This window comes from Penaeus vannamei, chromosome 18 (assembly GCF_042767895.1).
Source record: "Penaeus vannamei isolate JL-2024 chromosome 18, ASM4276789v1, whole genome shotgun sequence".
Taxonomy (NCBI): domain Eukaryota; kingdom Metazoa; phylum Arthropoda; class Malacostraca; order Decapoda; family Penaeidae; genus Penaeus; species Penaeus vannamei.
The window spans coordinates 18,127,124-18,148,471 of NC_091566.1; the positions used below are offsets into that span (position 1 = coordinate 18,127,124).

Consider the following 21,348-nt stretch of genomic DNA (forward strand, 5'->3'; position numbering starts at 1 on the left):
ATTGTTTTATTTTCATTTAATGTTTTCCATTTTTTAGGTAAAATATTAAGATGATAGCCCATCAAGTCAATCATTATTCTAAAATTTTCAGTTATCAAATGCATTTGACCTTCCCCTCCCCCCCTCTCCTCGCGGCACCGAATTTCTTGTTACAGTATATAAAACGAGTGTATATCGGTGTTCGTACATGGTGGCGGTGGATGCTAGAGTTGACTGTGTTATTTTCGTATATGTTCTATTTTCTTTCTTTCTTGGTGTGAAGAAATATATGAACGAAAGTCATAAGATTAATTATTGTTGCAGGTAGTCGGCACTGAAGAAAGAAATAAGAATGCTAAGGTAAATAAATATGATTTTGAGTCTTGTTAGATGGTGCAAGTTTGTTAACATAATTTCCTAATCACCTACCGTATATTATTTATTTTCTTTATCTCTCACCCAGAATATTCTTGTCCTTGCAAGTGCTTATTGTTTTATCCATCGCTACGATATTTTACTTCGGAAAAATCGACATTTCCACACTGAGGATGGAAGCACTAACACTGGCGGAGAAAACACCAAGGTTCTCCTCGGATGACTTCACCTCAGAGGAGCCTACAAGTTCTACCGCGCCGCCGCCACCTCCCCCTTCATCCGCTGACCCCGCCGTCAGCTCCTGCGCGTGCAGGCTCTCCTTCTTGAAGCCCGCCGACATATACGAGGAACAGCTCGAGGCCTTCGTTTCTTGGGCGAACCTCACTACCAGACAGGCGCTGGAGAAGCAGCATCCCAACTTCCCTGTCAACCTGGTCAGAAGCCTTGACGAGAAGTGGTGCCATCTGCTGCCGATGCCGCACCTGTGAGTCTGGGGAAAGGACGTCATAATAACACATGTTCATAATAGTACTTAACCCCCAAAACTAGATATAGGTGTTTGGAAGCCATAGAGTTTTGACTATCGGATCTTTCTCCTTCTTTTCAAGGATACATTGGGACAATGTGTACCTCCAGTCTGTGACGGTCTCAGGCACCACTTTCCTGCTCTATTCGGCCTTCTTTGATAACCGGGAACTCACGGGTAAGCTAGTTTTATCTTATACAAGGTGTGTGTGCCTATATCACAGGGCAGTTTTCCTGTAATATAAATATCGTTTTTACTGACATACTGGGTATATTTGTGAAATAGAAAATCGTTATCGATCAAAACCAGGGAAATAATACGACTGAACATCATTCACATTAAGGCTAGTGAAAAAGTATGCTATAACATGTGACCAGACGGTTTGAAAGATAAAATCTCGAATTTGGGGAGTAGTTGATGCTGAAGAAAACTCGCTAAATGCAAATAATAAAACATGGGAAAAAAATATTTGGTTCAGGGGAATCAGTGTCATTCTGTTTTGCTTGTCTGGCGTTAAGAAACTAATTTCATTGTGTATCATTCGTATATATTATGATATCAAGTTTAGAGCAAATGAAAGGCAATTTAATAGAAAAAAAACTTTTGATATTAAAGAGAGATCATCACCAAATACTCGCCTTCAATCACCTTTGCTTTGTCTTACATTGTTTTACATCACTGGATACCGCGTCACACACACACACACACACACACACACACACACACACACACACACACACACACACACACACACACACACACACACACACACACACACACACACACACACACACACACACACACATATATATATATATATATATATATATATATATATATATATATATATATATATATATATATATATATAAATATATATATATATATATACATATATATATATATATAAATATAAATATATATATATATATATATATATATATATATATATATATATATATATATATACATACATTCGATATGTATATTTATTGATGAATTTAAGATCCGCGACCCTGCATCCGGATAGTGACGTACGCGAGAACCAAATTCCCCGCCGCCCCCTGGTGCCACATCTGGTTCAACTCTACGGGGCCGCCCGTCGTCTCTCGCGTCGCCAGGACAGGTTAGGCTCCTTGCTCATGTACAAGTCTCTCTCTTTCCTTCTCCCTTTCTGTCTGTATGTTTGTATAAACAGATAAACTTTTGCGAATGTGCGCGAGAGAGCAGTGACTAAAAATCCTACAAATCTTGGCCAAAACCGCTCGACCGAACCCGCAGAATTTTTGGACTGGCAACCGAGAACGGAGGGCAGGCAGATGACCTTCCTGCTCACGTGCCCGATACCCAGAGCCGAGGGTCACGCGGTGCCCCTGGCCGTGTCGGTCGTCGCCAGGCCTTGCGAGAAAGCAAGCACGTTATTGCAGGTGAGTGCTGTCTTCACCTGGGGCTTCGCTTTTTATGTTATTCGTCACTCGTGATTGTTTAAGTTATAAAATAGGCAGTAAATTAGTAATTATTTCCTTTAATTTTTATATAAAAAAGACGATTTCTCCTTGCCATCACTTTCTGTTTAAAAAAATGAAATAAATATCCCCGTGATTGTCCTTCTGTTAAAAAGGGAAAAATATATAACATATGTGTATATATATATATAAATATATATATATATATATATATATATATATATATATATATATATATATATATATATATATATATATATATACTTATTAATCTATCCATAGTCAAACCCAACATCTCGATGTAATAGATAACCCCCCCCCCCCCAACAGGTGACGGGAGCGATGGAGCGAAACGCGACGACGGCCTTCGAGGGAGGGGAGCCGGCAAGGGGAAAGGAGGGGTCTGAGTCCATTTTTATTCTTATTCTTATTTTCATGATCATTATTGTTATTAATATGATTATTAACGGTTACTGCCATAATGACTTAATGTTTATTTTTTATGGGTGTAGTTATACTGAAAAATAGACAAATTATTTCTTGCTCTCTTGTCGTTAGGTAATATCATGTTTCTTTAATTTAACTCGATTACATCACCTCTATCCGTCCATCTCTCTTTCTAGCTTTCCATCCATCTATGCATCTATCTATCTCTTTCTCTTTATATGTATATTTCTGCGTGTGTGTGCATATATATTTAGCTCACCGAAGGATTCGACCCCGGGGTCGCCGCAGGGTCGGGCGGTGGAGCGTGGCGGTGTGCGGGCCGGCGCTGTACTACTACCACGAGGACTTCTCGGTGCGGATGGTGGAGTGGCTGGAGATCCTGCGGGCGCAGGGCTTCGCCAGGGTGTTCCTCTCGGTGACCGACATCCACCCGAACCTCGAGAGAGTCCTGCGCTACTACGAAGCCCAAGGATTCGTCGGGATGGTGCGCTTCTCGTACCCCGAGCCCTACGTCAACGAGCCAAGCATCCGCAGGTGGGAACTGGTCGCAAGCACATGTATGATCACAAACACATGCACTTATGTACACACCCACACCCACAAACACAATGCACACATACACGCGGATTTATCTGTATTCATCTCTATCTGTGTATCTTTACTTCTGCCTATATGTGCTTATCCAATTATCACTGTTTTCTCCATAAAAATCCGAGTTGGCAACAGGAGAGCTAAGCCCTGCCCACTTAGCACAGGAAATATTGATATTTGTTTATTTTCTATTTTCCATAATTGGCTTTTTTGTCATTTGTTAAAATATATATTGAGGAAGCTTTTACCATGATACATCACACTGTTCGACAGATATACATAAATGTGGGTGGGTGCTTCATGCGCAGGGTGGTGTGAAGCGATGGAGTGGTAGTCTAGTTAGTGTTAAGAGCTTGTGCATGCCTTCTCACTTACAGCTGCCACAGCTGGCTAGCCTCGTGCGAAAAAGGGAGCAGCTCTGCATAAGCCTCCCTCTGCCAGTGCATAGCCTCTCCATCATCGAGACTCCCTGCAGTGCCTCCTCGTGGCCGCCCATGGAAACTGGGGACCTTGCGGTTCCAGGCTAAACTGAGGGGGATCTCGGAGCAGCAGGAGGCCCCAGAGGTCCAGGGCCATGGCTCACCGGCGTGTGGACACGCCCTGGCCCTGTACCAACTCCTGCCCCCTAGCCCCCTGGGGTTAATGGGAGGCTCGGGGGAGGTGGGCCTTGCCAGTCCTCCTCCCCCCAGATATAAACCAATCGGCAGTGCAAACTATAAATGGAGAGGCTGGGAGGAGGGGGAAAGCCCCTCCCACCCAGCTAGTGAGGCGGACTGTGGGCCCTGCTGGGAGGGCGACTGCTGGAGCGCAGGCTGGGAACGGGAACTACCCGTCTCGCCTGCGCTCTGGTGGCCGCCAGCCCAGAGTGAAGCTTGTGGGGGAAAGCCCTCGGGAACCCCACAGGTGGATGATGGGGCACGCAGCCCGCCACCCCCTTTTATATGGGGCAGCGTCGGTGGGGGTGGCAGAGGTGGCATCCACCCGGAGCGACTGCCAGAGGCTGAACCTCAGGCGGGAAGTTAGGGTGGGGTCTTGGAACGTCCGTTCTTTGCGTCAGGATGATCGGTTGCCTCTACTGTCGAGGGAACTGGGGAGGCTGAGAGTTGAGGTGGCTGCTCTCTCGGAGGTGAGGAGGCCTGGCAGCGGCATGACCTGTGTAGGTGGCTACACCTATTACTGGTCGGGCCGCAGCGATGGCCACCATCTCCAGGGAGTAGCCATTGCCGTCTCCAGCAGACTCCAGCCCTCGGTAGTAGAGGTTACTCCTGTTGATGAGCGTATAATGGTATTGAGATTGAAGCTTTCTTTTGGCTTCATGTCTCTTATTGCTGTGTACGCTCCTACCAATGTTTGTAAACTTGATGTGAAAGAGATGTTCTACTCCAAACTTACATCTGTGACAGACAGATGTCTTCGACGAGATATTCGCATTGTTCTGGGCGACTTCAATGCGGTATCTGGCTGTGATCGAGCTGGCTATGGTTCAGGAGCTGATGCCGGTAGCGAGAATAGCCTCCTTTTCCGGGACTTTGCTAGGTCCCAGAAATTGAGGATTTCTGGCTCCTGGTACCAGCGCCCAGACCCACATCGCTGGACATGGTACAGTGATGCGGGTAACGCAGCCAAGGAGATCGACCACATACTTGTTAGCACTCATTGGAGGATCCTTCAGAATTGCAGGGTGTACAGGAGTGCTGAGTTCTGTGGTACTGACCATAGATTGGTTGTGGCTACCCTCCGGGTCCACTTCAAAACTCCCCAGCGGTCAAATGATCACCCTAGGGTGTTTCATTTGGACAGGCTGAGGGAGGGGGAGTGTGCCCGCAGGTTTGCTGAGGCAATCTCTGATCGTTTCGCAGTGCTTGGCAGTCTGACAGACCCTGTTCTTCTGTGGGATACCTTTAAGCGTGAAACGCTTGATACAGCTCAAGATACGATTGGTGTACGCCCGAGAGCAGTACAGAATTCCATCTCGTGGGAGACACTGGAAGCCACTGATGCATGTCGTGCGGCTCGTCTGACAGGGGATCGGGAATTGCACCGTTCTCTTGTGCGCAGAACTCGGTCCCTGTTAAGAAGGGACAAGGAACAGTTTATTAGGAGTCTTGCAGAGGAGGTAGAAGGCCATTTCTTAGTAAATGACCTTCGTCCTGCATACCAAGCCCTGAGAAAGCTGAACTCCAAGCCCTCTTCACAGGTGACAGCAGTTCGCTCAGTAAGTGGTCAGATCGTTTCAGATCCTGTTGCGGTGCGGGGACGTTGGGCTGAGTATTTTGAGCAGCTGTACCAGGTTGACCCACCAACAGTTAACTTGGATGCGGGTAGTGTCGAGATCCCGCTGCCGAATCCACCTATCAGTGAGGACCCTCCCTCCCTAACTGAAGTTAGGGGGGCGATTTCCAAGCTGAAGAGTGGTAAAGCAGCTGGTATCTGCGGCATACCAGCTGAACTGTTAAAGGCTGGTGGTGAACCTATGGCACGGGGGTTACATGCTGTCCTGGCTGCCATCTGGCAGTCCGGTTCCATTCCTCCTGACCTGTTGAGGGGTGTGGTCATCCCTCTCTGGAAGGGGAAGGGGGACCGTTGGGACTGCAGCAATCACCGAGGCATCACATTGCTCAGTGTACCAGGCAAGGTTCTTGCCCACATCCTTCTGAGACGTATGAGAGACCATCTACTGAGGCACCAGAGACTGGAGCAATCCGGATTCACTCCTGGTAAGTCCACAATATACCGTATCCTCGCGCTTCGAGTCATTGTAGAGCGCCGTCGTGAGTTCAGGCGTGGGCTGCTTGCAGCCTACATCGACCTCAAGAAGGCGTTCGATACGGTGCATCGGGAGTCACTTTGGGAGATCCTGAGGCTGAGAGGAATACCAACAAGGATTATTGGACTAATAGCAAGCCTGTATACTGATACTGAAAGTGCTGTAAAGTGTGGTGGGGGCCTGTCGAGCTTCTTTCCTGTTAGTTCAGGAGTGAGGCAAGGCTGGGTCCTTGCACCAACTCTTTTCAACACTTGCATGGACTGGATACTGGGCAGAGCTACTGTTCAAAGTCATTGTGGGGCAACGCTGGGCAATATCAAGGTTACAGACCTTGACTTTGCTGATGACGTTGCCATTCTATCTGAGTCTTTGGAAACCCTAGTGGTGGCTCTCGATGCATTTAGCAATGAAGCGAAACCCCTGGGTCTAGAGGTCTCCTGGACCAAGACCAAGGTCCAGGAATTTGGGGACTTGTTAGGAGAACCTGTTCAGTCGGTACGTGCTTGCGGCGAGGACATTGAAGTCACAGAGAGCTTTACATACCTTGGTAGTGTAGTTCATAACTCTGGGCTGTCAGACCATGAAGTCAGCAGACGGATTGGCCTGGCAGCAGGGGTCATGAACTCTCTCAACAAGAGTATTTGGAGATGTCGGTACCTGTGCAGAAGGACCAAGCTACGGGTTTTCAAGGCCCTGATAATGCCAGTTTTGCTATACGGTAGCGAAACCTGGACATTGTCCTGTGCCTTGGAGGCTCATCTTGAAGCCTTTTGTAATAGGTCCTTGCGCCAGATCATGGGGTACTGTTGGCGGGACCATGTGTCCAACCAACGGTTGCACCGTGAGACTGGCACAAGCCCTGTTATCTGCACAATCCGTGATCGCCAACTCAGGCTATACGGCCACCTGGCTCGCTTTCCTCAGGATGATCCTGCCCATCAGGTCGTCTCTATTCGAGACAACCCTGGATGGAGGAGGCCTGTGGGACGACCGAGGAAGTCATGGCTTGGGCAGATCGACCAAACCTGCCGTGAAGAACTAGAGATGGGCCGAGTCCCTGCCTGGCGTCTAGCCATGAGGGATCCTCGTAGGTGGAAGCGAAGGGTGGATGCGGCTATGCGCCCCCGTCGGCGTCAGCCCCCATGATGATGATGATGATGATGATATATATATCCAATATATGTATGTATAGACAGATAGATATAGATATAGATATATACAGGTATTTATACATACATGCATACACACACATACACACCCACCCACCCACACACACACACACACCCACCCACCCACACACACACACACACACACACACACACACACACACACACACACACACACACACACACACACACACATGTATATATATATATATATATATATATAAATATATATATATATATATATGCATATATATACATATACATATATATACATACATAGACATACACACACACACACACACACACACACACACACACACATATATATATATATATATATATATATATATATATATATATATATATATATATATATGTATATGCATATATATGCATATCTATGCATATATATACATATACATATATATACATACATAGACATATACACACACACACACACACACACATATACACACACACACACACACACACTCACATATATTTATATATATATATATATATATATATATATATATATATATATATATGTATGTATGTATACACATGTATATATATGTATATATAAAAATACATACATACATACATATATATATATATATATATATATATATATATATATATATATATATATATATATATATATATATATACACAAGACACACACACAAACAAATATAAATATAAATATATATATATATATATATATATATATATATATATATATATATATATATATATATATATATATATATATATATATATATATATATATATATATATATATATACATATATATAAATGTAACGTGGCCGGAAGTACGGCCAGAGTGCAGACTCACGCCTGGCACGAACAGGCAATCTTGGTAGCAGTGAAGGATCAGCAGACGTCTTGAATAACTTATTGCAAGTTTATTGACGGGAGAGACACAGCTGGCGGGCAGAGGTTCGGTCTGACCAGGTAGCTATGGGCTGTCTGTCGCTCGCAGGCGACCCTCTCTTATACAGGTTTGTTTGGGAGTTGGCAAGGGGTTGCATTATCGGGAGAAGAGAGAAAGAGCGAGAATATGCGCATGTAAGGTTCGTTAGGTGATGGGTGTTGACATGGAAAACACAAACAATGGCAGACTCAAGAAACCCCCTTGTGGGACCTCAGTCGTCTAATTTGCCAATTTACAGATCTGTTACCAACCTATGTTCCAAACTTCCTAAAATTCGTACTGAATATCTCCGATGAGCTGTAGGAAGCTGGTTGGTGTGATAGGTTTTGATACGGAATACGAAATTTATTGGTTTTAAAGCAGAAATGGCACGCATAGTTAAGGTTGATTTCTAGATTCACTTGTTATCTGTGATGTGGTACTGAAGCATTCGAGGATTGTTAGTGAAATAATCATACGTGGGGATATAATAGTTGATGCTTGAGAGTGAAAACGTTTGCATAATATGTTTTATTTCTTTGTAAGTCATTTGTTCCTACTTTAATGTTCGTGTGTTCTATTATTCTGACTTACTATAGAGTGAATTTCTGTCAATTAGTACAGTGTGCTTTGGTTATCAAGTACAATTTACTCATTGTTGTTTTTACTGACGAATAGACAAACTGTCCCTCTCAAATGCATGTACATATTGACACACACACATACACATACACATAGATTTTCATTTCCCGGCATTGGCATTCCTGCTGGAAGAGATTTATGACAGGAATAACCGTTAATTTTTTGAATGACTTAATTTTGCCTCTGATATATTATCTGCAGTAGAAAGCATCTGCATAATATTAACAAATGATGCCACCCACATATAGGTCAAAGTCAGTAAGACGATAACATATATCTTTGTATGTGTGTGTGTGTGATTGAATGTATGTATCCATGCGTGCATGTGTGAGGTAATTTGATCATTGTTTTTTGTTATGTCGACAGATATTTAGTTCAGTGCAAATACTGATGCATTGCTCTCTCACTTCATATCAGGATTGGCAAAACCATTTCCCCTGATTTATCTTCCCGCCCTTTCCAAGGCTCTGGTTCCTGATAGAGCAACGAAAGAGATTCGCCATGCAGAACGTGTACTTCACCGACTGCGGTCTTCGCCACATGCACGAATACCGCTTCATCGTGCACATTGATCCCGACGAAATCCCGATGCTGCGCCAACATGACACCTTCCCGCAGTGGCTCTCCGATCAGCTGGAAAGGTATGATTTGCAAAGTGGTGGCGACTCTGGTAAATTTACTATTAGCATCTTCGGTCGGCTTAATAATAGGTAAAGTGGATGATAAAAGAAAGCAAGATAAATCAATACTGCACACAAGAGGCGCACACGTGGTTAGGCGTGCATATTTGAATTTAAGTTTATATACGCACCCCCAAACACCCACCCACCCACCCACGCACCACACACACACACACACACACACACACACACACACACACACACACACACACACACACACACACACACACACACACACACACACACACACACGATAGGCTGGATCTATAACTTTTTCTAAATCAAACTCCTCATCCATTGCGAAGGTGTTTTCTTACAAAGATATATGAAGTCTATGCATCATGACAGGTAAGTACGTGGCGTTATGCACTCATTGATAAGTTTACGTTCTCTTCAAGCTTCTAGTCACATAATATTTTAAAATTCCATGCCTCGTTCGCCACGTGTCCAGGACCTCGGTTGCCTCAGCTGGCAAATCTGACAAATCTGACTCATTTAAGCTGCAGGGTTGACAGATTGCTCATGGATCTATTACTGATTTGTATTATCATATTCGTTTTCATGACATAGGCTATTTTTATGATAGGAGGTTGCAATAGCCGTACGTAAAGAGACATCTTACCTTAGGTATAGTAGCATCACCTTTGAATCGTCTCAGATATTTTCTTAATCAAAGAGAGCATCCAAGACATTTTTTACTTTGTTTGCCAGGGTTCTACAGGCACCTGTTTTACCCTGGGCTACCTGTAGGCGGACTTTGATTGTTTTTATTTTATTATTATTTTTTAAATTCTTTATTCAGAACACCTATGCTCATGAAATAAATGAAGAATGTAATAAATAAAATAAGGGTGGGTGTCAATCTGGTTGATTTATCAAGGTGGATTGTTGAAAAGGTGTCTTCAAGTAGCCTTTAAACGAAATCGCGCAATTGAGGTTGCTTGATCAAGGTCAACCATGTTTGGAGGGTGGAATTCGTGGTCGGGTGTTGGATGGCCAGTCATTCTGCTACATTTTGAGTATTGTTCTCCTGTGTGTTTGTCTCCTGGACTCTCCCACAAGACTGCTTGATCGGTCTTTTAATTCCTTTAAATTTCTCCTGTCTGACATAAATTTGGACACTGGACATCGTAGAGTTATTGGGTCTCTTTCAGTCTTATACAAGATTGTAACCAATAATTCACATCCCTTCTATAGGTTTTTATATGATTTTTATCAACCTGTAAGGATTACCAGAAGTTCTATGACCTTCAATTCAGTGATGTTTGATGGAAGTCGATTGTCTACAAGTCAGTTTTCTAGATGCTTTTTTACTGCAATTTGTAGACAGGAATATATTACCTTGAGAGACTGTGACCTCTCCGACTCTCGATAAGTTTAAAAGATCAACTAACATGTTTTTCTTACGTAAATTGCTGACTTTTAATTCTTTTATTCTTAGCTGTATCTTGCACTGACACTTTAGTGGTATAAATCTCGATTTTTTTCTCAGTGTGGCTCTTCATATAGCTTACTATAATAATAATAATAATGTTCTGAGGCGTTTTGTTGACAGTGGATGCTATCTCCCAATTGCACCTGTATCCGAGTCTGAGACGGTGTATAATAACAGCATTTTCTTTTGGAATGGTGCGAAGAATGTTAAGGCGTTCGTAATTTGTCTTGCACCATCTTGCCAGAAGTTCTACCCATCCCTACCATGTGGTGGTTTCTGGCTGTTAAGCGAATGTTTTGCTTAATTTCTTTTCTTAAGTTGGAACTAGAAAGTTTATTCTCTGGTAGTGGGTTGCTTCATAGACTCAGTATCCAGTTTAGAATGAATGTTGATCCACGGTTTTAAAGTGACTTCATTTTCATCGTCTGTGGGTTTGTTTAAAGCCTGGGGCCCTGAGAGAGTCGATGTTGATTTTTGCGTGTTTGTGGATAGAATCAGGGACAGGGCCATATCGATGGCAAAGAGTTTGGTTGAAAGTGTGGACCAGTCGTCAGAAAAACGATTCTGTCTGATTTGAACTATGGATGACCGTCCCTACGTGTCTGCTGTCATTACTGACTGAGCCATCTGTGAAGATCGCAATTAAGACGCTTTTCTGTTGATTCTATCTGCGAATCTGTTGAAGGTGTCTTGGCTGCAAAGTGCTTTCTTCGTAGGAAGCTTGAGAATGTATGGACAGTAGGCCGTAGGGTCTGGTTGAGTATGGCTGAAAATTTGGCTGGATTGATCTTGAGTCCGAGTGAGTTACAAGTGTTTGTAATAAGGTTCAGTTCGTGTTGAGCATGGAGCGGCTGGTGTTGTAAAGGAGCGGAAAGGGAGTCTTACTAGCTTCTCTGACTATTAACTCTATATATTTGTGAGTTAGTCTGCTGCCTAGGCAAGAAGTCATCCTTTGACTCCTTTTTCGACGAGTATATATATATATATATATATATATATATATATATATATATATATATATATATATATAATATATATAATATATATATATATAATATATATTATACATATACATATAATATAATACAATATAATATAATATAATATAATATATATTTGGTATTTTCATTTGCTAGGTACGTCAGCTCAATCTATCCTGATATGGGCTACCACAAACAGGCTAGGTAGCACATGCTCCAAGAAAATGTTAACACCATGTTTTCCACTTAAAGTTTGCTACTAGCAATGAAGGTCAACCAGGTAACTGCATGACCTTAGTTTCATACTGAAGCACCCGAAATCATCTTCCCCAGCTCGGTGATATGTTTCTGCCAAATAAGGTAAATTGGATTTCTGGTTGACCTCAGTTCACAGAAGTCCCGAGGGATAACATATCTCAGCTGCCCCCCTGAACCAACTGGGGTATGGCGATAGCTAAAAGACAATGGAAAAGAAATCACGCTTTGTCAAATGGGATAATTCAGTCATGAGCTGCGATGGCACTTCTCAGTTATATTCACATATACATATACATTCAATGATAAGAGGTACTATAGATACAAATGATTTAGATGAGCAATGTAATCTTGCAAGAAATTTTTTTTGTACCAATTGTCAACAGCCACTGATCTGCATGAAGATGAACCGTATTCATGTTGACAAATGTGGAAAGGTATTAATGAGAACGAATATCTTCACAATACAAGAGATGCATTTAACCGGATTCGATTATATCTTCGTCAGAAATACATACATTTCTGACGAAGATATAAAACCGGTTAAATACATCTCATATATTGTGAAGATATTCGTTCTCATTCATACCTTTCCACACTGCATGAAGATACTGAGGAAACAGATCAACTTGTGGGCATCAACCACAGAACCGTTATATGGACTCAACCACAGGTGTCCATTCAAAAGACATTGCATTACTTGAGTGGATCCAAGAAAGGCAGTAAGAGGATGACATGTACTGGAGATGCACTTTCGAAGTATATCCGTTATGCTTATGCATGGTTTAGTTTTCCCAAAGTGCTTCTAGACAGCAAGCGTTTTTTTTCTTATCCGATTTTACTCCAACCAGCCACCCCATCAAGCCCGGCCAGGAGAAAAGACAGCCTCCTGCTCACAAGTTGATCTGGTACTACCACCAGAAAAACCTAGAACCTGCACCCTCTGCGGCATCTCTCCCTGAGTACCTGTGGGCGATGCGACACACCAAGAGGTCACTGGAAAAAATGGTAGTGTCACCTGGAAAGACCAAACCTGTTTACGATATGGACTTGGCTACGGGTCTCTTTTCACATGATGTTCTCGCTTGTGCCTATGGTAAGAGGCATTCATCATTTTATTTAGTCGCTGATTTTTTCCACATTTGTTTCCTAAAGTATTCACTTTCTCTACCTTCATTGTATATATTGGCTGCTCTACTTTATCATATCACCTTGCATACACAATACTGAATGTAATCCTACATCCCAAACAGGAAAGTGCGAGAGAGGTTCTCATACATACAAAAGGGACGTAGCTTACCTCGCGCACTTCAGGTACGACTGTCAAGATTTTTGCAAGCAACCCAACTCCACCGTGGACGAAACAATGCTTCTGAAATACAAGGACCAAGTTCTCCCTGCTGTTACGAAAGTTCTCAAGGATCTTCAGCTGATTTAGTGTCTCCCCCTATATTCAAAAATGGTGAGAGAGAAAGAGAGACATTAAAATATTTATGCATTTCACTTGTTACATCAGTTATTCTTCTAACAGCAGTAATGTCTGTATTGGAAAATCTTATGATAAAATACACATTTAGAAGAAGCTTTTATAATTATATATTGTGAGGTGAGATACAGGGCATTTACCTCATTAGTGTATGATAGATGTCACAGACAATTTAGGAAGTATTTAAAATTTTAATTGAATTTGATATACGTGCTGTTAAAAGCTTCTGGAACACGAATTTGCATATACCCGCTGTTAGTGACTTAGAACATGGATTTGCATATACCCACGGTTAGAAGTTTCTAGAATATGGGTTTGCATTTGTCATACTGCTAATTCAGTATAGGCTTTCAATGTACAAAAGAGTTGCCCAGTCTTTAAATAACTGTTGCGTATTATCTGTAGAGTTAATGTCCAAATAGAATACTGTCATTGTCTAACTTTATGACTAGGTATGTGCGTGTAAGGATGATAATTACCCATGTGTGGAACATTCAACCATTCATTGTGTTAATATGCGACAAATCCTGGCATGAGAAGGGATAATTTCACTAGCAAAGACGTGTGACTATATTGCTAGCTGTTATAGCATGTCTGTGTTAATTAGATTACTGATGGGTCCAGACTCATTAGAAAGACGAAATTAGCTCACTGCCACCACCCGATTGATATTTTCAGGAACGAGTGTATACTGTAAGAGCGATGTGGCATCAGAAGAACTTCTGAAAAAAGTGACATCAGTGTGTGTCGCAAGATAGTAATTACCGCAGAAGTTCTGTTTAGGAGCAAATTGAAATTATTCCTATATAAAAGAGCATTCAATGTTTAATTTTACTTAGAGACTCTTTGATGAAATTAATTTCTTATCGAATTTATGAAAAAACGGATACCTCAACCAGCATCTACAAAACGTTTGAAAACGTTATTATTAAAAAATAATAATAATAATAAAAAAATAAATAAATAAAAGATAAAAAAGGAAAATCTATACCCTAAAATGCCATGCTTTGGATATTTATTTTTTTCCGTTCAAAATGCATTGCATCCTGAACATCAAGGGGACCGTCTTCTTTTTTTTTTCGATTTTTCGATTTTTCTTGCCGATTTTGATGAAACTCACACCCTTTTATTTGGGCTCCTTCCCATTGCCTGTGGTCGATTTTTTTTTCGAAATCGCCCGAACAGTTTTTGAATTATTGTCAAAAAACGGAAAAATGCGAAATTCGCCATTTTGAAAATGCAGCACCTGGGTCAAAGGATTCCGACTTTAGAAACGGCAAGACATTCAATTTTATTTGATTTTTGCACAGAACTACCTTATATCTACAACTTGATCGAGAGCGTTTTTTCGATTTCGACTTAAATTTTTTTTTGTGAATTTTTGAAGTTGGGGACTTCAAGAAAAAAAAAAGGTAAAAATTTTCTTACATTGACCACTTTTACAAGAAGTACAGGCAAAAACTGCGAAAACGCTCTCGATCAAGTTGCAGATATTTTATTTTTCTACAAAATGAGCCATAATATGTTAATTTTGGACATATGGTGTGCCCGGAATCCTTTGACCCACCCCTAATGGTGGAGTTCCGAGATATCGGCATTTTACGTTTCTTCATCTTTCCAAGGCTATCTTGATATCAACAAAACAAGGCATAAGATTAGTCTTCCTACACCATAATCCTCTATCATCTACCTGCATTCCGAAGTCTTGCGGACATTGCCAGCACGTAACGGTTTCTCAAAATCTTACGTATAGTGCGGAGTGGTGGCAGTGATCTGGGGGTCTATAGGCCTACATTGACCATTTTTAAAAATTTCTCAAAAATCCTAAAAAAATCATACAGCCATTCTGATTTCATGTTTGAATAGAACTATCTTTCTACTATTATTTGAGAAGTTGACCTTACTTTTTTCTTGGTGAATATTTTCCGAAGGTGACTATTTTAACACCCTAATAGGAGATTTTGAAAACATACGTCACTTTTACAAGAACCACGTGAAAATATTGCAAATCCTCATGGTAGTATGTAATAGAACTATTACTCAGCTACAAAATGAGCCATAATACTGTAAAATCGGACCGATTATACGTGTGCTATGCGCAAAAATGTGAAGGACCTAAAAAACGATTTTATTCCTTTTTATTATGTTTACATTTTACTTGACAAATCATGTACAGAATACTTGTATTTGATATAATTATCTATCATATACCTATTATTGATGCACTAATGGGGTTTTACAACGTATAATATTTGTCGAAAGAATAACTTTTCTCCAGTCGGACGGGTACCAAACACATACTTTTCCCCACGCGGCGGGGCCGTCCTGGACCATGAAAATCGTCTTTTTAAATCTGCGGAATAACTCTACGGGGTCACGTAGCCAAATTTCACTCTCAGACTCCGTTTGTTTCTTTGTTTGTTTATTGATTGTTTATTTGTTGTTTTTTTATTATTAGTTTGTGTTTTCTAATATTTCTAAAAGTTATGAACACATTTTAACGAGATTTTAACCAAAGGTGAGTTTTAACCTAACTTAGACGCTTATTGCAGTTTGGTGGTGATGCGGACCACGGTTTGGATCCAGGATTTTTTTTCTAACTCAAAAAGTTATGAATAGATTTGAATAAAATTTTAACCTGAGGTTTGTCTTAGCCTAATTAATATTCCATAAAATTTTGGTGGTGATCCTGAATATTTGGCAAAACTACCCCCCATGGGTGGGCGGGGGGGAGGTTTGCATTTTCGAAATTTTTTGCTCATAGATCAAAGTAACTATGTATGATGAAAACATAAAGATAAGAAAATACACCATATGAAAAACATATCATGTTTAGTTATTTCTATGGAAAATTTCTTCATTGTCGTTTTTTGGGACGCTTGCCGGATTTTTCAAATTATTCCGAAAAAAAGGTTGATCTCATCTTATGTGAAATTTGATAAGCTTTCAGAAAATAACCTCATATTTTTATTATCTCTAATCATTGCGTCACAATTGCCGATTTTCTAAGGTAACATCAAAAAAATAATATTTCGGTCGACATCGAAAATCGCTGCTACCACCTAAAAAATAACGGTCGAGCCTTGAAATTTTCAGGGGAGAACCGGGGGCCTAGAAACTACTTGAAAATGCATTAGTCAATTTCGGCAAGAGGGGCGAAAATCGCCGAAAAATCAGCAGAATGTCCCCTCAATATTTAGAATTTATGTAAATAGATGAGTTTTACCTTTTATCTGCCTAGGTATCATGTGCAACACCAGGTATTTTGGATGGATCTAATTCAAATCTGTTCATAACTTTTCGAGTTAAAAAAAAAATACTGGATCCAAACCATGGCCCGCATCACCACCAGAGTGCAATAAGCGTTTAAGTTAGGTTAAAATCTCATTAAAATATGTTCATAACTTTTAGAAATATCAGAAAACACAAACAAAAAACATCAAACAATAACTAACAAACAAAGAAACAAACGGAAGTAACACTATAAATAAACAAAAGGTCATGGGGTACACAAAAATAACCTGTATGTGCTTATATACCTTATATACATACTTTCACATCGCCATGTAATAGTATTTAGTCTTTTCACGGGAGTCGAAGTGTGAAATTGGCCCCGGACAGTTAACACCAATATTCCGCAGATCTAAAGAGACGACGGGTACTTCACTATGAAAAAAAGTAAGGTCGACTTCTCAAAAATGGCTTCTGGATATTATAATAGAAGGATTGTTCTATTCAGGCATGAACTCAGAATGTTTTTTATTTATTTATTTATTTGTTAAGATTTTTTAAAAATGGTCAATGTAGGCCTATATACCCCAGATCACTGCCACCACTCTACACTATAGGTAAGATTTTGAGAAACCGTTACATGCTGGCAATGTCCGGAAGACTTTGGAATGCAGGTAGATAATAGAGGATTCTGATATAGAGACTTTTCTTATACCTTAATTTGTTGATACCAATATAGTCATGGAAAGATGAAGAAAATGAACACCACCCTTGTAGTCTTCAAAAATTCTAGAAAATTCAATTTTAGTCCAAAATAAAAGTTTTATGGCTCATCTAGTGCTTGTTTGAGATGGTTTTTGATATTTTTTTTTCCTGTGCTTCTTGTAAAAACGACAAATGTGCAAAAAAAAATCATGCAAAAAAAAAAAAAAAAAAATCGTGATAGTCGGTTCCTTTAAAAAATCACACACACACTCACACACAAACATGTGATTCGTGTGTTTGTGTATTATGTGTTCAATTTTTTTTTGCAAACAATCGATATGAGGGAGATGGGTCTGTTCGATCGCCTGTCTTGAGATAGGGGTGATGTGTGCATAACGCCAGTCTACAACTAGGATGCTTGGATGAGGGCAGGGATTTGGTCTGGTCCAATGGTTTTATTAGTGTCTAGTGTTGTCAGTAGCTTCAGCATGCCATTAGTTGAGATGTCAAGCGGTGGGATTGGTGGATAAGGGCTATGTGGCATGTAGGATGCATTATCGTTTTCATGTGTTAAACCAGATTGGAGGGGCGTGGTAAGCGTGTTTTGTGTTTTGTCATTCACAAAGGTGTTGTCAGAGGCTTTTAAAAGGCAGTGATCGCTGAGGTGTTGTGTCTGTGCGACTTGATGAATTTGAAATGTTTAGGGTTGTTTCTGACATTGTTTGCGATGTCGATGGAAATGTGTTCGTGTTCTTTCTTTATATTTTTGGAAAGGATTTGAAAGCAGTCTAATTACCTGTAGTTTTTTTTTTATGTTTGCGCGCGTCTGTAGAGTCGATGTTTTTTACGGTATTGTCTGCGTAGGTCCCTAGAGAGCCAAGGAAGTGTATGTTTTCTGCGGTATGTGCTTATACATGAATGTGAGTATGGCGGTAAGGGCCAGGATTAACATTAGTGCCGGTATGACCACAAAGGAGAAGTAGAGGGATGGTGTGCCTTGTGGTGTGTATTGGGGTGCCATAGGGCTAAGAGGGATTGGGGCGGGTCAGTGCTTGTTTGTGATGCATGAGTGCTGTGTAGTTGATTCGTGGATGTCTACATATGTTGAAGGATTTGTGCATGAACTGTACGACGAATGTTAATGTAAGTGCAAGAAAGGAAATGTGTGAAAGTACTTGGCATCTATTATTATTTTCTCTTACATTTCTTGAGCATGAGCGGGTTACATGTTGTGTTGTCATCCTAGAGCTAACTGTCATGTGATGATGTATAAAAAGTCAATATTGCTTAATAAGAGGGGATAAAATACTAAAAACATATAATGTGCTATATTTTTGTTTAAATCTAAAATATTAAAAAAGCATGAGTTCTGATGTGCGAAGCGTGTGAAAACACGTCCTCCCGCCACGGTGTCCAGCATTATGAATAGAAAAGCTTGTAGACCTCTTTTGATTAGATGTATAACATTGCCTCATAGCCATCTTTGTTTTATTACATTTTTGTGGGATTCGTAATCCGCAGGTTTTGTCCTATTCAAAAACTATGACTAATTTAGGATATGGTCCACTCGCCCCATTACCATCTATTCCCATTTTTTACCAACTCGCCCCACTTTTTACAGCGAGTATTTTATACAGAAAGGGTATGAGGAATTACCATACCCGAGCCTATTGAACCGTACCGGACCGTATCGGACTATACCAGACCCAATCGAAGGGAAATAAATGACCAGCAGACACCACCGGAGTATTTTAGACATAACATAACCTATCCTAGTCAAACCCAACCAACCTAATCTAACCAGCCAAACCAAACATAACATAACCAACCTACCCTACCAAAAACAACGTAACTAACCAATCAACCTAACCTAACTAAATTAACCAAACCTAACCTAACCAATTAAATTTAACCTAACCAACCGACCCTAATCTAACCAGTCTAACTTAACCAAATACTTTGCTGGGAAAAGGCTAGAAAGTGAGTCGAGTTGGCCATGGGGATGGTGGGAGTTGGATCTTCCCCACTAATTTATCAATATCTATCTATCTATCTATATATGTCTGTGTACATGCATGTGTATATTTATGTGTGTGTGTGTATATATATATATATATATATATATATATATATATATATATATATATATATATATATATATATATATATGTATATATATATGTATATATATATGTATATTTATGTATATATGTATATATATATATATATATATATATATATATATATATATATATATATATATATATGCATGTATACATAAACGTGTGTGTGTATGTTTATATGTATGTGTATATATAAGTATTTATATATATTGCTGCAACTGCCGTCGTTCGGTCTCCAACTGCCGTATGATCGCCACAAAATCTTCGGTTGGACAACGAACGTCTTGACCCCAAACGACTTATTTGGAGAACAAAAGGTCCTAACCATCGCGCCATTCCTCAAGACGCTGTCCTGCGCCAAGGTAAAAAAGCAAAAGAGGCAAAAAAGAAGGAAACGGAAGAGTTGTTCAGCCATTCACCTGTGCAGCTCTGACACCTAACCTCGCTGCTCCTCAGCTATGACCCGAGAATCTTGTGATGTTTACTACAGAAAATCGTAAAGTATAGATATCGTGTTGATGGTGTTGTGTTATACTATGTGATGTTATTCGTTAAGGATAATTATTGATGGTGTTTGTGTAATGTTTAAGACAATTATTTTTGTAAGTAAAGTGTTGGTAATGGATTGGTTTTCGGAGATAAGAATAAAACTATTTGCTTTTTATTCCTTTTATTCATGAACATAATAATAATTATGAAAGTACAAGAAATAAAAATAAGCTACGTGAATCTAAATCTCATATCTAAATAAGCTAAGTAAATCTAAATCTAAAATCTGACTAAACTAAGTGAATCGAAATATCAATCTAATATCTAAATAAGCTAAGTGAATCAAAACCTAAATCTTATATCTGACTAAACTAGGTAAATCTAAATATAAATTCTGTATCTAAATAAGTTAAGTGAATCGAAATATAGATCTCGTATATGAAAAACTAAGTAAATCTAAAGATAAGGATCGTTAGAATCTACACGATTCTAACAAGCTAAAAGATGAGGGCCTTTCTCCATCATGGGGCACCCAGGATGATCCTGGCTCCAGTTTTCCTTTTAATGAAGTGCTGGAAGCAATGAAGGCGAAATAGTTTACAATAGGCCAGGCAGCGTGTGCATATATACATTATATATATATATATATATATATATATATATATATATATATATATATATATATATATATACATATATATATATATATATATATATATATATATATATATATATATATATATATATATATATACATATGTGTGTGTGTATATATATACATATATATACAAACACACACACACACTCAAATATATATATATATATATATATATATATATATATATATATATATATATATATATATATATACATATATATACACACACACACACACACATGTATATATATAGCATCAGGTATGTGCGGAAACCCAGCGAACACCAATTATAGAGTTGCTTAATTAAATTAGATGTCCTACCCTGTGGCTTACACACAACTACCGCCACCCACTTATTTGTATGTGGGAACTCGTATATGTACATGTTCGTGTGAAATACGAGTACAAAA

General features: G+C 39.8%; 1 protein-coding gene across 1 annotated transcript in view; it reads left to right on the plus strand.

The window, feature by feature from the left end:
- Positions 1 to 19,758, plus strand: part of LOC113807458 (uncharacterized) — a 20,926-nt gene extending 1,168 nt beyond the window's left edge. The window contains exons 2-11 of the mRNA XM_027358722.2: positions 304 to 339; positions 443 to 838; positions 963 to 1,057; positions 1,887 to 2,006; positions 2,162 to 2,307; positions 2,677 to 2,747; positions 3,082 to 3,327; positions 9,361 to 9,537; positions 13,098 to 13,342; positions 13,500 to 19,758. Coding sequence (XP_027214523.2) covers positions 332 to 339; positions 443 to 838; positions 963 to 1,057; positions 1,887 to 2,006; positions 2,162 to 2,307; positions 2,677 to 2,747; positions 3,082 to 3,327; positions 9,361 to 9,537; positions 13,098 to 13,342; positions 13,500 to 13,684 — 1,689 coding nt within the window. The 5' untranslated portion in view covers positions 304 to 331 and the 3' untranslated portion in view covers positions 13,685 to 19,758. The remainder of the gene's footprint in view (positions 1 to 303; positions 340 to 442; positions 839 to 962; positions 1,058 to 1,886; positions 2,007 to 2,161; positions 2,308 to 2,676; positions 2,748 to 3,081; positions 3,328 to 9,360; positions 9,538 to 13,097; positions 13,343 to 13,499) is intronic.
- The last annotated feature ends 1,590 nt before the right edge of the window (positions 19,759 to 21,348 follow it).